At 51.0% G+C, this 16,532-nt stretch overlaps 1 protein-coding gene across 3 annotated transcripts; it reads left to right on the top strand.

Moving 5' to 3' along the window:
• The first annotated feature begins 586 nt into the window (after positions 1–586).
• Positions 587–15,984, top strand: TMLHE (trimethyllysine hydroxylase, epsilon). Of its 3 annotated transcripts, none has more exons than XM_035324862.1 (9): positions 1,125–1,148; positions 3,441–3,502; positions 3,912–4,093; positions 5,337–5,513; positions 6,206–6,485; positions 7,664–7,783; positions 10,391–10,627; positions 11,725–11,863; positions 12,982–15,984. In XM_035324862.1, the coding sequence occupies exons 1-9, from the start codon at positions 1,140–1,142 to the stop codon at positions 13,111–13,113; spliced, it is 1,338 nt and encodes a 445-aa protein (XP_035180753.1). In that variant the 5' UTR covers positions 1,125–1,139; the 3' UTR covers positions 13,114–15,984. The 3 variants fall into 3 exon arrangements, with proteins under 3 accessions (XP_035180754.1, XP_035180753.1, XP_035180751.1); XM_035324860.1 differs by lacking the exon at positions 1,125–1,148 and adding an exon at positions 1,634–1,747; XM_035324863.1 differs by lacking the exons at positions 1,125–1,148; positions 3,441–3,502 and adding an exon at positions 587–817.
• Positions 15,985–16,532: the final 548 nt, after the last annotated feature.

The raw sequence follows: 16,532 nt of genomic DNA, 5'->3' as shown, positions 1-16,532 counted from the left end.
TGCTTTGGTCTCAATTCAATATTCCTGTTATTTTGGGGGGTGTAATTCCGGCAGGGTGCTTTGGTTTCATTTCATCCTTTCTCTGTTTTTTTTTTTCCAGCAAAGCAGCGGGCCCAGCCCCAGCAGCCACCGAGCCCCGCCGCGGAGGAGCGATGCCCACGGGGGGCAGCCCGGGCAGGAGCGGGGGCACCCCCCGGCACGGCCCCCACGGCCCCTCGGACACCGGGCCCCGGCTCTGCGCCCCCCTGTAGCTCCCCCAGGTAACGAAGGCTGGCAGGTAACGAAGGCTTCTCCAGTTCCCTTCCCAATGGCATCCCCTCCCTGCCTGGGAGCGCTGCCCGGCCCCTCTCAGCTCCCAGAGAAGTCGAAGGGGACGATTTAATAGCGGTTCACCCCAGTAAGCGCCCGTCCCTACTGGGGTCACACCACTGGGGCCGGCTCCCGTGCTGCAGAAGAGCTTTAGAGCCCTGCGGTAGGCTTTGCCTCCGAGGTGGGTGAAGGAAGGTGCCGTAAGGAAGGGGTCTGGGGTCCGGAGGTTGGTGCTGAACCTGGGGGGGGGGGGAGCGGGGAATTGATTTGTACTTCGAGGAAAACGAAGTGGCTGCGAAGCTGGCAGCGGCTGTGATGTCTTCGTTAGGCTGCTTAATTGAATCGAAAATCTTCTGTTGCTGGGAAGGGCTGGGAGGGGAATCGGATACCTGACAGCTGAGATCTAATATAGCTGTCTGCCACAGCAGCGCAGGCCTGCCGGGGGAGGCAGGAGCCTTTCTCAGCAGGGGACAGCCGATCTGCCTTTTGTTCCTTTTGTCATTAATAGGTAAGCTAGGCCAGTTTGGGCTGTTAAACCTTAAGCTCTGCTGACAAAGAAGCGTCTGTGTGTGTGAGACTCCCGTTCCAGGGGACTTGACCCGCTGCAGAGGTTCATCACTGGGGTTAGTTCGTGTCCCTCAGCTGGTTCTGGGGCAGCAGCCCCCCCTCTTTGCCGGCGTCCCCTTTTTGAAGGCTGCCATCGCTCCTGCATGGGCACCGCGTGGTGCTTGGGTGCCTCCTCTTAATGGAAAACAGATTTATTTATTTTTATTTTTTTTTCAGATGCCAAATAAGCTTGAAAAACAGGCTGGGCATGCTGTCACAGAGTGATGAAACAGGTCTGTTCACAGCTCCAGCACTTACAGCAGCAGAGCAGCCTCCTGAACACCAGCAGGCCGCTCTCACGATGCTCTGGGAAGGTTTTTGCTAAAGGCTGGATGAAGTCCACAGATTAGAGTTGTTCCTCCTTCCATATATATAGAGATAGATGGAAAATACTTGGTTACTAATTTTGTTCAACTTGCTATGTTTATATTTCTCAAAATGGGAATTGTGGCTTTTTTTCCCAAGAGCTTTAAGCAGCACGATTGGTTACTCCGAGTGCTTCTTGCACTGGCAGACTACTGAGGGACTGGGAGGAAGGTCTCCTGGACAAACGAGCCCCTCGTGAGGCTCTTCCTTCCTCCTCCTCTCACAGCATGTCTCTTGCTTTTACCCTCTCAGGAGCCTTACAGCGTTCTTCAGATCACAAGATATTTAAGTTCTCTGCCTTTCCTGCAGCTCTGTGCCTCCTGCTCAGCCTGTCACCTCTGCTCATCCACCAGGGCTCTCGGATAAGATGAGGCAAGCCAGATGCTCCGTACAGGGTCTGCACAGGACCTTGTCTTGCTTTGACAGAGGGGCAGAGTTGGAAATTGAAGATCTCACCCTTTTGAAAGTCAGTTTGCCTTCACGTGAAGGGTGGCGTGCTGTCTTCTTCCTCCTGGTTGTCCTTTAGGGATTTAAAGGGAAATTTGGTCTTGAAACCTTGCAGCTGGGGCATTTTGCTGGTGTCCGGGTGAGTTGTGGACAACATAAAGATCAGAAGTGTAGACACGAGGTGGACAGGAGGAGTGGGAGAAAGAGTTAGCTGTTCTCATAACTGATGTCAGCCAGGGGAGAGCTGTTAGCTTTGGTTAAACAAGCTCAAAGACAAAACGTAAATTCTCTCTAATTACCAATATTTGTCGGTGTGTGTGTGTGCTCAGCTCCTCTTGGTTTTAGTGTCTTTTGGAAAGATTTAATTTATGGCTTCTCTGAGCTGTTTGTGGTGTCTGCTTCCAGCAAGAACGGCGGAGAAGCAAGAGGTCTCATTGATTAGATTAGCTATCTGGGTCACTTACCATTACCTGTGTTTATCCTCTGGTAAGTTTTGATACTGGAAGAAGACAGAGATAAAAAGAACATGTGCAGAAAGATAACTACGGCTGGAGCTGCCCCAGGCAGAGGCCACTTTCTAAATGGATTTACAGATGAGCTTTTCCTATCAGCTTTGTGTCCTGCGCGGCCCTGTGTGAGGAGATAGGAAGCTTATTTGCACACGCCTGCTTCTTTTTATCCCCTCTGAGTTAGTGGATATTCCTGAGATCCAAAAGCCGAAAAGGAGCGAGTCTTCCCTCGTGTTTTTCTTTCACAAAGCATGGTCTTGAGCTTTGTGAGTGGTAACGCGTGGCTTGGTGAGTTAAATCGTTTCTTTGATCTTTGTAAACCCAGCAACCACCAGATAACTCCTGGTTCTCTGTAGCTCCCCTTGCAGATTTCCTGCACTTAGTTATTAGGGTTGTGTATCAAACCCGGCCCAAATCCAGCTGACTTGCAGCGCGGCCAAGTTCCCAGCAGTCCGCTTAGGTGGGAATATTGCACTTCAGCAGCCACAGAAATCAGAACCTTCTTTCTGCAGCTCTGAAGCTGGTGGTCGAGCACCTTGCAGAACTCAGCGGTGTGCACGTTACCCTCAAACTGCATTATCTTGACAAAAACATTCCCACTTTATTTTTCCTAGAGTTCTCAGTCTGTTTCTTCCCTGCTCAGCAGACTGTTTTCCGTGAGTATGCCGCTTCTGTGCCGATTTTGCCGTTCTTAACCAACTTCTGAGATCTCTGCAGTAAGTCCCCCGTGAAGGGGAGAAGCGGGTCGGACGGCTGAGGCACCAGTCCGTGCTCTTCAGATAGCAAAGGAAGGGCAGTCAGAAAACTGGGATGAGAAATTCTTCCTGTGCCTGCGTCTTGTCCAGCAGTACAGCATTTCTACGTGCTTCAGATCAAAGCGTTGCTGAAATCCTGCTGGGTTTAGACCTGTCCTCTGGAACTTAATGAACACGTGACAGAGCATTTAGCGTGGCTTCGTATCTTAAAACTTGCTGGGTTTTTGCCTTTGATGGCATTGAAGTGTTACAAACCAGCCTGTGGGAGGTCACCTTCTCATCTCTGCTCAAAAGTTAACTGGCTGTGCCCTTTGGCAGAAAGAGAGATCTTTCTCCTCTTCCCCCTCCTCGTTGTTTTGCATGCTTTTTCTAGACCTGACCTAATTACTGGATTCCTCTAGTTCTTGCTTCTGTAACCAAGGTCGCTTTTCTCTGCTTCCCTGGTCAGCTCTGTCCAGGAAGGAGAAATTCATATTGGGAAGGCCAAAGAGGGGACAAGGCCTGCAGCAGATGAGGTTTTGCCAGTGTTTTGTAAGGAGCATTGAACACACAGCTCTTCTGGAAGGGAGAAATTCTGAAATCTCACTTGCTTCTTAGGGCTACTTTTCTGCTGGAGATTGTGGTAGTCACAAAATAAGCCAGATGCCCCTCTCTCTTCGTTTCCAGCTGGTGTGCTTGGATTGGATCAGCTTATTTTAAAAGAAGTCGTCGCTCCCCTAACGGTTAATTCCTTGCTGCTTCCATCACACCCAGTTTTCAAGGGCAGCCAGTTTTCACTTGCCGGCTTCGCGGCCCTGCTGGGTGTTGGTGATGCCTACACAAGCACCCGCTGCGGCTGACCGAGATTCTGCAGAGATCGCCGCGCGGTGCCGCCAGGAACAAGGCTGGCTCACCTTCTTCTCCTTCTTCTCGTCCTCAGGATGTGGTGCCGGAGGCTGGCGTGCCTGTTGGGCCTGCCGTGCTGGCGGAGCCGAGGCGCCGGGCGTCGCTCGCTGGGGCTGCCCCGCGGCACAAGGACCGTCCCCGCTGCTGCGGCTCGCTGCCATCACACGGCCCCGGAGTCCCTGAGCTGTGCCTGGCAGCTGCACGGCGATCACCTGGGTAGGTGTGTGGTTTTGAGCCTGCTTCTGAGCTTCCTGGGGAGAGGGGAGAGGTTTTCCTGACCTTGTTTCCCGGTAGGGATTCTCTTCGTGCTTTTTTTAGAGGGGTGCATGGTCTTCGTTTTACGTTCCCTTTGGGAATTCCCGAAGGCAGGGTGGAGCAGGTTTGTCTGCTGGCGTTAAGTCTTTTATGAGGAACGAAGCAGTGATAACTGAGAAATCAGGCGATTGCTGAACTCCGGCTGCATCTGAACCTTGCCCCGTCCATCAGTTGTTCGCTGCGTAATGTTTGGGGCTGTGACTTGCAGGTGGGGTGGCTGGTCCAGTGTGTCCCTGGCTCTCTGCCTTGCCCCCACTTGCAAGTTTTCCTTAAAACGGCGGTGTGTGAAACGCAGTAGGTCAGAGCAGTTTCGTAAGCAGCCTGTTTGTGTGGCTGGATGGCACGAGAGGCTTCTTGATGCCAGTCACCCTCGCTGTGAGACCCCTTAAGGAAGAGGCAAGGAAGGTGTGCCTTAATGAAAGCAAGCCAGTTGTAAATGCAGTCTAATGCTGCTTTGTCCTCTGGTTTTTGGAGACAGCTTAGCAACTGAGGCATATTTCTCCATGGTCTGCTTGGTTTGGTGCCTGCAGATCGCCAGCATCAGCCTGGAGGTGTCTGCTGAGGCTGGTCTGGCCTCCCTCTGAAGGCCTTCGGGCTGTCCCAGGAGGGAACAAGGAGGTGAGGCTTTGTAGTAATGATAAATGGGTGTCAAAGCTCTGCGCTGACATCCTGGTGTTTTCTAACGTGTGTTTCGTTTGCATGTCGATGTGATTAGTTGGTTGATTCTTACCGGTATTGGTGTGATGGGGTCTGCACCTACGTGGGAGGGAGAGAGGGAAGGAACCTTGTTGTGTGCAGCAGCTGCTGGGCAGCTCCAAATTTATTTACTGAAGAGAGAAGATAGACATAAATAAATGAGCAGTGTGTTTGTTAGCCACACTCCTCCTTCCTGTTGCAGGATGAGGCTGCCTGTGGACTTGGTAAGAGGAGAGACCATGGCAAGATCACCGACAGTGATATTCTTCACTTTTTCCTTATTTTGCATGGTCTTCAAGTGAAAAGCTAGCTTCACTTACCCCAGGAGCTGCTAAGTCTAACAGCCTCCGCATCCCCCAGAAGCGGGATCGTAGCTTGTGGGTTCTCCTGTTGTGTTTTCTTTCCCGTTGTTCACACCGGTGCGCCTTCTGTGCCCGTCTCTCTGCAGAGCTCAGGTATGCAAACACGCTGATGCGCTTCGATTTCGTCTGGCTGCGGGACCACTGCCGCTCGGCTTCCTGCTACAACGCCAAGACGAACCAGCGCAGCTTGGACACAGCTAGCGTGGACCTGGGAATCAAGCCCAAGGCTGTCCGTGTGGATGAGACCACGCTCTTCCTCACGTGTGAGTATCCAAACGCGCGTCTTTCACGGACCACCGGCCCTGTTTGGAAGGAGGCTGGTTGACAGATCCTGCTCTTAAGGCTGCCCTCTCCTAGAAAACCTTATCTCTAAATCAGGAGCTGTTTTGGGAGGAGATGTAGCTCTAAGCAGATCGTAAACACGGCTCCTCTGAGCAGGACTGTTGGTGTAAACACAACTCAGCCTTATTTATGTCTGTTTTTTTTCTCCCCCTTACCTCCTCCCTCCCCTCTTGAGTGCATCTCCAGTGTCTGGGCAGTTTGAACGTGGGAGCTGTGCAGATAGTGAAGAGATCAGTCAAGAAATGGTTGACTTCCTTACTCTGTCCTATTTGAGCTGATTAGAATTCACATCTTGTGTCCTTTCTCCTCTGCTTTCTTTGTTCTGCTGCAATTTACTTACGTTTATGGTACCCTTGTTTATGGGATTGTCATCACTGCTTCTTCAGCGTCCTGTCACTAGAAAACAAAACTACTGAAGCAGAAACGCTTAGGCCTGAGCTTGGAGTTGTTGACAATACCTGTAGGACTTGTGGCCTAAACCAGGAGACATTTAAGCTTTCATCAAGGTTCGAGAGAGGCTGTCATCAGGCAAAATTAGAAGGGGATTGTCCTCGATTGATGGCCGCGGTGGCTGTGATCTCCCTGTTCTCTGCACCCTTCTCGTTTGTCGCAGGGCCCGACGGGCACGTTACGCGGTACGGGCTGGAGTGGCTGGTGAAGAACAGCTACGAGGGGCAGAAGCAGCGGGTCATGCACCCGCGGATCCTCTGGAACGCAGAAATCTACCACCAAGCCCAGGTCCCATCCGTCGACTGCCGGAGCTTCCTGGAGACAGACGAGGGGCTGAAGGAGTTCCTGCAGAACTTCCTGTTGTATGGGATTGCTTTTGTTGAGAACGTCGCTCCCACCAAAGAGGACACGCAGATCTTAGCAGAAAGGATCAGCTTAATCAGGTAATGGGGGCTGCCCCAGGAAGGCCACAGACGGCTTTGTAGACGAGCCAAGAATGAGAGGCTGTGGCTTCCTTTTTCTTTGGAAAGGTGCTGCCCTCGTATCCTACGTATTGTGCGGTATGGCCTGGTTTGCAGATGAAGGGTCTGGGTCATCTGCACTCCCTGCCCAGTCCACGTGGACGGAGGTGGATGCAGGATGGCACTGTGGGATCTGGCCTCTTTTTGTGGGGAGGCCTGGAGGCACTGGGTTGCAGAGCTGCCTCAGGAGCATACCATGACTTTTGTGATAGTGGGACTGTGCACGGAGAGGAGCGACTGAGGGAAGTAGCCTGTCTGGGAAGAGTTGAGCTTTGCAAGGAGAGACATTTCCTGTTATGACTTGAAAGGTTAGGAGGTCAGCCCTGGCCCTGGGAGCCAGGGAGATCAAAAACAATTTGTAGCTCTCACTAAAGAAAAATACTGGGAAACATTTTTTCTGTGTTTAAAACACAACAACAGCATGGCAAGCCTGGGTTTGAGCTTTGAGCTTTATCCAGGCTGCACAAACAGCTACCCTTGCCATGGTCCATTAGAAGAGGAGGGATTTCTATTGATGAATAGCCACTCCAAATAGAAATAAAGGTCTCGAGGAATAGCCAGCCAACATTTTTCTCCAAATTCCTACCCTCCTGCTGTAGTCCCCAAGTACTGTTTGTTGCTGCCAGGTCCTTGCCTTCTCCCTGCTTCCTGCCATGTACGTTGTAGGGGGAGGTGGGTGAAAACTGAATATCTTAAGAACCAGAGGAGGGGATTGTACTCAAGTTGGGTACAAGCAAAGGTACGGACCCGTACAACAAAGTACAAACCTGTGTTCTGGTAACTCCTAACGTTGCTCAGTGTTTCCTTGATTGGATGCGCTGATCTTCAGAGTGAAGTTGTGTATTTGTGGAGGAGAAGGAGACTTCTTGCCGTCAGTCTTCTCAAGGAGGAAAGAAATGGAATACTAGAAGGAGGCATTAGAAGCACCATCTCTTTGACAGTGTGAATCCTGTTCACTTGGCATGCTGTGCTGTTTGAATTCACTGTGTGCATGCTATGTCTAAGATAAAGGGCAGTAACCTCAGGCGCGACAGAGAGGATCTGTTTCACCTCGACGCTGATCCCTGCAGCACTCTGATAACTGCCCACCTCTCTTGCAGGGAGACCATTTATGGCAGAATGTGGTACTTCACCTCCGACTTCTCCCGGGGAGACACCGCCTACACCAAGCTGGCTCTGGATCGGCACACCGACACAACCTACTTCCAGGAGCCCTGCGGGTACGTGCTGCTGCTGCTGCTCCACACACACAGCGCAGAAGGCAGGCGCGAGTCACGGTGATGCAGTTCAGACTTCAATGTTTCCAGCTCTGCTGATGGGATTTGGTGGTACTGGTCGCACAGTAATTCTGGATCCTGCCTGATTCCTCTGGAGTGGGGTAGTCTGTAGTCTTTCCTGTGCTTGGAACTCCAAAGTCGTCTAGAATGCAGTCAGTGAAGGAGTTGGCTGTTACCTGGCAGGCTGCTCCTTGGAACTTGCTGTGGTTTAAGTAGTCTTTGTACCCTGTTGCACCAAGCTGCTTCAGAATTTTACTTTGCCTTAACCCTGCTGACCTGGGGCAAGCCCTCCTCACCCACATCAGCACTGTCTGTTTTACTGGCAGAACTTTAGTGGTAGCCTCTGGGGAAGGAGGGAGCAGCTCGCCTCTGCACAGCCTGCAGCAACTGTCTCTGCCCTCCCAAGCTGTGTGACTGGTATCAGACATCTGTGAGGACAGCACGGATGCCCTGTGCAGTCGCTCTGCTTCAAACTGGTTGGGATTTGCATCTTGGCAATAGTGCAGCCCTGTAGGTAGTCAGAAACCAGGCTTCTCCAGTTTGTAGCTACAGTTGTTTCCCAAATGCTAGTTTGCAAACTGCTTTTCCAATATAGCCTCTGGGCTGCAAGTTTTCTACCTGGTTGGAGAAAGAAAGGCAGCAGCCCTGATCGTGATTCCCACTAAAGTGCAGGAGGCTTAATTCCTACCTTCATTTTTTTGTGTGTCTGCTTTCATCTCAATGAAGAAAAGAATCAATGAAGTGGCCCTGGGGGAGAGCTGATGGAAGTACTGTGACTTCATATGGAAGTAGCGCTACAAAGGCTAGGAGAAGCCACCTCGGCTACACCTCCTGCCCTAGGGCAGGATTAGTTCTTCCCCAGTGAGGCTTTTAAGTTGCTAAGCATCTTAATGGGAAGGGTCTGTGAGGCAGAGCTGGAAAAGCAGAGGGCCAAGGGGTGGGATCCACTGCCTGCACATGGATTTCAGAGCAGCCCTTCGGACCAGGAAGGGTCGTGCTACCCAAGGAGGCACCCTGGTTGCCCATGCCCAACCTAGCACAGAGCTTTTGGCTGGTAGCTTTTGTTCTGAAGCAGTGAGGTGCCAGGTAAGCAGTTTTTAGCGTGCCAGAAGTAGACACGTAAAACTTAAATCCTGCCACGTCTTTCAAGACTGATCTAGTTGGCTTCTGTGTTTTCAGAGAACAGCTGACCGTTTGCAGAACCCACGTGCTTTCGTGGCCTGTGCAGTTACCTGCTTGCCTGACTTGTTTTAGGAGCTCACCAAATCTTCCCCCAAAGTCAAACGCTGAAGTAACCAGTAATCAGAGCTTCAGCCTACAGATACACTTTGACTAAGCTGCTCAGTGTGAGAACTATAGAGCTCGTTAGCTATTTCCATACCTTTATTTTCTACTTAGAAAGGTTCCCTTTCTTTCAGGTAGGTGTATTCTCAGCTGCAGTGAACGATGGCAGTGTGGACCAGGCTAGTAGGGCTAACCGTTAATGCCTGCAATCCTGCAAAACCTCAGCTGTGCAGGAAGAACACGAATTTCTTGCTTTCCCGAGCCCCCATCTCTGCCAGAAATCCCTTCTGCTCAGACTGCTTCAGACTTATTCTGAAATGCTTTAAACTGCCTTTGACCTGCTTCTAGAGGAAAGGAGGTGCTTTGGTTCATTGAGCCGAGGTGAAAAGGTGCCAGCGAGGCTGGAACGGGGAGCTTGTGCCACATCACTTGCTGTGGGACTGGGTTGAGAGGCCTCAAAGGAGATCAGGGGATGAAGGCTGCCCCAAAGGTTGCGTTTGTCTTCTGACAGGTGAACTTGGTACACCATGAAAACTGGCAGTGCGTGGCTCAAGGCAGCTCCTGGGCATTTGTTTCTGAGAATGCAAGGTCTAACAGGCTTGGATGAAGGGAAAGAAAGAAAGAATCTTCAGAAAAGTAAAAGAGCAAAAGCTGTTTAGCTGAGTTGGACAGCTTCCTGCTAGGGAGGCAGTGCCCCTCTGGGTAGGCTTCTTGTTTGGGACTCCCCTGCTCCAGGCTTCCCAAGGGGTCTTTAACATGTTGACTCAGGGGGCTTCTGATTACCTGTGAGAGACCCTGATCTATGTGCCTTCGTGTGAGAGTCACCCTGAGCTCCCCTTGTAGTTGCTGGAGACCTCAGCAGTACCACCAGCATGTCTTCAGCTGCACTCTTGTTCGGAGCTGTTCTCGGGAAGTTAGTTTTGTGCTTTTGAACCTCTCCCTCCTGCTGCCCAGATGGGCCTCGGCAGACACGTGCCTGCACCACCTGAAGTCTCCCAGCTCGCCTAGTTTGATCTGGGAGATGCTGTAGGCAGTAGAACGTACATTTTGACTTCTCAGGATGTATGAGAGCTGAAAAAACATCAGGCAGAGCTGCTGCTTGCTGGGCAGTCTCCATTCCTTAGCAGGTCTTAGTGAAATGCAGGACCTGCCTGTCGTAACTGGCAGATTCATCGGTCTACATCAGTCTGGGTCTGGGGAAGCATGTTCTCTCCACAGGACAGGCACCTGAGGTCTTTTGTGCTCTGGATTCTCTCACCCGTGCAGCATCCAAGTGTTTCACTGCCTCAAGCACGAGGGGACGGGCGGGCGCACACTGCTGGTGGACGGCTTCTATGCAGCGGAGCAGGTTCTCCGGCAAGCCCCCGATCAGTTCGAGCTGCTAAGCAAGGTGCCGCTGAAGCACGAGTACGTCGAGAACGTGGGAGACTGTCACAACCACATGATCGGAGTTGGGCCAGTCCTCAACGTCTATCCCTGGAACAACGAACTTTATCTGATCAGGTAACGTCAGTGCGAGGGAGGCCTTGTGCATACAGGGATAGGGTTCTGTCAAAATTTAGTGGTTTTCAGAAGAAAATTTAGGCAGAAAACCCACGTGTGTTTGATGAAGGGGGTGAAACCACAAAAACACGGTGAGTTTCCTCCTGGGTTTTGTAATGCTGCCTTCGAGGAAGCATCAGAACCACTGATACAAAGATGGGCATCACTGCTGAGCTTTGTTTTTAGCTCCTGGTGCCTTTAGCTCCATACCCTCTGCCCCACTGAGGGCTAGTTCAAGGGCTTGGCTTCAGACATTTTTGCCCCTGTGTTACGTAGGAGCAGCACCGTTAGATCTGGGTATGAGCAAACGCCCATCCTACTGCCAGTTGTTAGAGCCTCCCTGGAGTGACCCTGATCCTGCCCCGCGTGAAGTGTCCAAGCTCACGTTACTTCAGCTGGGAGGCAGTGGGATTCAGCTCTCCTCTAAAAGCCTCTAAAAGCTAGCTTGGCTCGCAAGGGACGAGGAGAACACAGGGTGGTCCCCTTGTAAAAGGTAGCTCGGGCTGCTCTTTGAAATTCCGCCTTGGCTTAGCACAGGAGGTCATCCTGCACTATTCTGCATTTTTGTGCTAAAAAAGAAAAAGTCTCATCCTTTGCTGTGTCTGTGGCACCGGCTACTGCGAGTTGCTGGCACTGGTGCCCCCTCACCACGTGAGCAGCCTGCCTCTGAGAGCCTGGCCTTTCCTTCGTAGCGTGGAGCTTCTGGCTGACCAGACGTGTGTGGGCCTCATTTCTTGTGAGGAAAGAAGTTTTCAGTGTGCCTCGCTGCTGATGGGCTTCTCTTTCGTTCCCACTTTTCCTTCCCCACCGCTGAGATAGCGTGTGGCAGCTTTCCGTGGAAAAAAAACAGCAAAAACTGTGTTGGCAGCAAACTGATCCAAATGTCGTGTAATCTCCCAGAAGTCCTGCACTTGCAGCACAACCTGCCAGCTCATCCCGTAGCCTCCCTTAAATGCTGGCTGATCTGTGCCTTAGATCAGTTCCCTCTGGGAACGCCTGGCTGCACTTCGCTCTGGGGGCCACATAAGCAGTCCTTTTTCTGTCTTCTCTGCCTCCAGATACAATAACTACGATCGTGCGGTCATCAACACTGTGCCTTACGACGTGGTACATCGCTGGTACACCGCTCACCGCACGCTCACCGCCGAGCTCAGGAGACCAGAAAACGAGCTGTGGGTCAAACTGAAGCCAGGCAAGGTAGGACTCGGAGGCTCGCACGTGTTTGGTGCGGGCAAGGAGGCAGGGTGCTTTTCTGGATGTTGCCGCAAAGGGCAGATGCTTCGGGCAAACCCTGTGCTGAAGTTTTCCTCTTTAGAGCTGTTTTAAGGTGCCTTGTATTCCAGTAACGGCATCTGTTGCGTGTTGCATATTCTTGTGAAAGAATATTAGCTTCCAGGCAAGGCAGAAGTAATTGATTCAAACTCTGCCTCAGAGGACCAGGGGAGAGGAGGAAGATGCTGTCAGTCACTGAATGAGGACCCTTGAAGGAAGGGGGCTGGGAGCCCTTACTGTTTGGCCTCTGACTTGTTCCAGAAGCAGAAAATCTTCTTTTAAAGGAAAAGGAAAGGGCACATGGAAAGCTGAATTTACTTCAGTTCTGAGGTTTTATCTGATTTCTTACAATGCCAGCAGATCACAGGAGACCTGAGCTCTCCTCACTGTCCCAGAAATGCCTTAGCACATCTTGGGACTAAAAGGGAAAAGCTCTGCCCTGGGTTTGAAAGGCCAGTGCTGGGTGCAGTTTTGGAAGAGCTTGAAGAGCTAGAGCTTCTATCACAGACTGAGAGGCTTCTTCCACCAGCTGTGCCTGCTTGAAAGGGTTTTTATTCCTACAAGGTCTAGATTCAGTCTGAACCTAGGGCCCCAGACATGAAAGAGCGAAGACATTCACATCAAAGAGCCCCTACAGCTCTCTGTTCTCAAGGATGCCTGGGGATAAGTGACATGTTGGAGGCTGAAGGTGGCCAGTTTCTGTGGCTGGTGCGCTATTGCCCAACCTCTGCAGCACAAAAGCAAAGAAATGACCCAGAAATACTTTGCTGGCTGACCTATTTTAACCTGTGGTTAGCAGCAGAGCTGAGCTGCTGGCTTCAGGTACTACAGCTGTGCTAGATCATATCAGACATCTGCATACGGTTGCATGTTGAATGGGAAGGTTGCAGCGCTGACTGGGAAGGCTGTGCAGTCGGTGGCGTGTCCCTGCCCGCTCTTCCAGGCTCCGGGGGTCTCCAGCTCCAGGACCTGTCGTGTCAGCGGGTCCCAGCTCGGCTGCGGTGGTCCCCCTGGTCCTGACGACCTCTCCTCTTCCCTTGCAGGCACTCTTCATAGACAACTGGCGCGTCCTGCACGGGCGGGAAGCGTTCACAGGGTACCGCCAGCTCTGCGGCTGCTACCTGACGAGAGACGACGTGCTGAACACCGCGCGCTTACTGGGACTGCAAGCCTAGCGCTGGCCACCCGCCGCGGGGAGGCAGAGCTCCGCGCTGCCGTGTCACCACGATGAAGACATTGCACGTACCTCAGACACCTCCGCCTTCTCACAGCAGTTCTCTCTGCCTGCCTGGGAGAGGGAGCAGGTGGAAGCCAAAGGTTATGGGAGCTTTATGGGACCGCGTTCTGCCTTTATCCGAGCAGGGTCAGCTCGTGCTGTCTGGGGACCCAGCCTGGTCTTTCCAGCCAGCCAGTTTGTCTCAGCTGCAGTGAATCGGGGTTAGTCACGCTGTGAGAAGTGCTCCCAGCACCTATTGATGTGAAGTGCTCCTCTAATCAAGTGCCTTCAGGGTCTGAAATCTGTTTCTTTCTGTTGTTCAGCCTTTTCTGTCAGCTGCCACTTCTGTTTTTTTGGTGTAGCAGAGCAGAATGGATATACCTGGGGTCTCGTCTCACCCCAGGCCAGACCTTACACCTTCTAGAGATTTTTTTTTTCTCTAGGGGAAAAAAAAATAGTCTTTTTTTTGATGGAAGTGCCACTACTCAAACTGAGGGCTGTTGGCATGTATCAGCGAATTCTTTCCTCTTAGGCATAGTACATACCCTTATCACGGGCACTGAAACAATCCGTGCTGCTTGAGGGGTGGCCTGGAAAGAGAAGCTCACGTAGTTAGGGTATTTCTGAAAAGGCTTAGGGTAGAAGGACGGGGGAAGTAGTGAAATGTGCATGTTGAGGAGAGATGGCTGTGTCGGATGAGGGGTGGATTTCTCATGTTTTCTTGACCTCAGTAATGTGATGTCTGGTGTTCTGCCTGTTGCACCATGCCTATATTGAGAGTCAAGGCTCAACAGCTGCAGTGTTTACTGACACATTTCCCACTGTGCCTATTCTTTCACCTCTTCTGAAGGAGCAATTTGTCTTAGGGCATCTTTACACCGGCTGCTGGATGAGGCTGACTCTTTTTCACCAGATTTTTCTACGTATGAAGGTAATAAACACAGAGGTGCCTTTCAACTCGTGGTGGTAGGGAGGACAAATTGGAGAGCTTGGCACACTGAACAACCGTAGTGTAAGGAACAAAAATCAATCCCAAATTACTAGAAAAACTGAAATTGTAAAACCAAGAGGGGACTTTAGGTTTTATTTTTCTGTTCTTATCTGTGGGGATATCCACTCTGCTCTGACTGGACCTTAAAACAGGGCTGGTCCTGTTCACTCCTGGCTTTCCTGGGCAAGCAAAATGTTGTTATGCCTAAGGTACAAGTGCAGTGCAGATGCACATGTGCTAAACCTGCTGCCCTCATTTAATCCAAATACTGAATGTATAGATCCTAGTGCTAGGAGGCACTCTTAAAAGCTTCTGTTCTTAGGGACTGAGCTACCTTACGCTGTCCACTGCAGCATGCCCTGTCTGCAGCGAGCCATTGCTGCAGGCAGCCATCAGGAGCTGAAAGGGGTTTCAGAGCCAAGGCTCAGGAAGCTGTTGATCAGAGGACACGTAAGGAAGTGAAACCTGAGCCATGTGGCAGCAGGCTTGGAGGGAGCTGGCTTCTGGCAGGTCCTGTTCTCGCAAGGCTTGTGGATGGCAGCCTCAGGCATGGGCAGGAGCTTGGGTTTTCCTCCAGGCTGAGCCAGTGGGTTCCTCAAGCAGCCTTCAGTATACGTTATTTCTGTTACTTTCTTTACCAAACACTTAGGTTATAGCTTCTCCTTAGATGCCAGTTATGCCAGCGTAACTTGAGTATGAAGTTCTGAAAGTCTTCATTGACCTTGTTGAAGTAGCAGCCCCCTGCGGTTACGTACGCTTCTCGCACAACCCATCTCAGATGCTCCAGGGTTGTCCCACCTTGTACTTCTGGGTGAAGACGTGGCCTGGAGCATTTGGGGAGAGGTTGTGACAAAATCAGCCTCTGTTAATTGGCACAGGAGGGGATGGAAGAGCCTGATCAGTATTTCAAAACATGTTGAGGGTTCCTGAGCTGCTTTTGTTTCCCTGTGCTCCCTGAGAATAAGAGGGAAAACCTTTTGGGTTCATGTGGAACCCATCCCTTAGTCACCGAGATCAGCTTTACCTTCCTCTGTGCAGGGGATCTCTGTTTTTATCAGCTGAAAGCCAAAAATCCGCTGCTGCCGAGCTGGAGCATGCAGGACTATGGCTAGCACAAGGGAGAACTGACCAAACTGTATCGACAATTGTAGTGATACCTGTGCCTTTCTGGTGAGGAACGTGGTTACGGTATCTTTGCCTCCCGCTGAGCGGTGTGGGGCTGCCAAGAGCTGTGGTCTTCAGCAACCAAACTCCTCTTCTGAGCCACCTCCAAGCCAGCGCAGTCCTCAAGGCGATTGTGTCATGTGTTTGGGGGAAAATTATCCACCGTGAATGTAGCAGACACACATTTTCTCATAGGCATTCAACTTAATTTAGCCACTTCAATAGTAAAATGGGGAGGGAAGAGAGCTTTCTTTAGTGTTATGTTCTCCCTTTTCCCTGCTTCCCAAGTGGACGAGGTTCTTCCTAAGCATTTTGTGAGCGGCAAAGCTTTATTTGAAGCAACAGGACTTCTTGGCAATTGCAGTCTGATGTGGATATTTGTGCTGCGTTGCAGAACAGGTTGTTTGCTGTAATGATACCGGATCAGTTTTTTATAATCCAGCTCTTTCAGTCCTTTCAGCCAATAAATGAACTGCTTCCTTCTCCCCCGTGCACTAGGGTACCACTGTATGTGTTTTTAAGACATTTTTAAAAGGTAAGAAATGGAGTAAGTGGTGATGTATTTTACTAAATGAGTTATAAAGTGGTCAGGTTAACCAGACCTATATTTCAAGCAATCGTGCTAAGTCTGTATTACCCATCAAAGGTGGAATAAATCTGAGAGGGGTAAATCAATGCGTCTCCAGTGGCTTCTTTGTGTTCATTCTTTTTGCTGGCCACATGATGGCAGAAGAGGCAAGGAACAGTAAAAAAAAAAAAACTCGGTGACACATCACATCCACCTGTGACTCTAGGCCTGAAGCAGGTTCTATTTCTTGCAAAAGAGACAAAGGATAATACGTTTTTTTTTAAGTATGTAAACAGTAAAAGGAAGAGTAGGGATAATGTGGGTCCCTTGCTGAGCAAGGAGGGTGTCCTGGTAATGGGAGGTGCTGAGAAGGCAGAGATACTGAATGCTGTCTTTGCTTCAAGGATTCCCCCCAAGGACTTCTGGACCCTGGAGGGAGGAGAAAGGGTCTGGGAAATGGAGGGCTCCCCCCTGTTTGATGAGGGGTGGATTCACCAAGGGGAAGTCGTGCTCGACCAACCTCATTGCCTTCTATGATGGCACCACCAGCAGGGTAGATGGGGGGAGAGCAGTGGATGTCATCTACCTTGATTTTAGCAGGGTTTTTGATACTGTCTCCTGTGACATCCTGCTAGCAAAGCTGCAAAAGAATGGG

Source organism: Oxyura jamaicensis, chromosome 4 (assembly GCF_011077185.1).
Source record: "Oxyura jamaicensis isolate SHBP4307 breed ruddy duck chromosome 4, BPBGC_Ojam_1.0, whole genome shotgun sequence".
Classification (NCBI taxonomy): Eukaryota; Metazoa; Chordata; class Aves; order Anseriformes; family Anatidae; genus Oxyura; species Oxyura jamaicensis.
The sequence above is the reverse complement of the archived record's forward strand: the minus strand, read 5'-3'. Positions and strand labels throughout refer to the sequence as shown.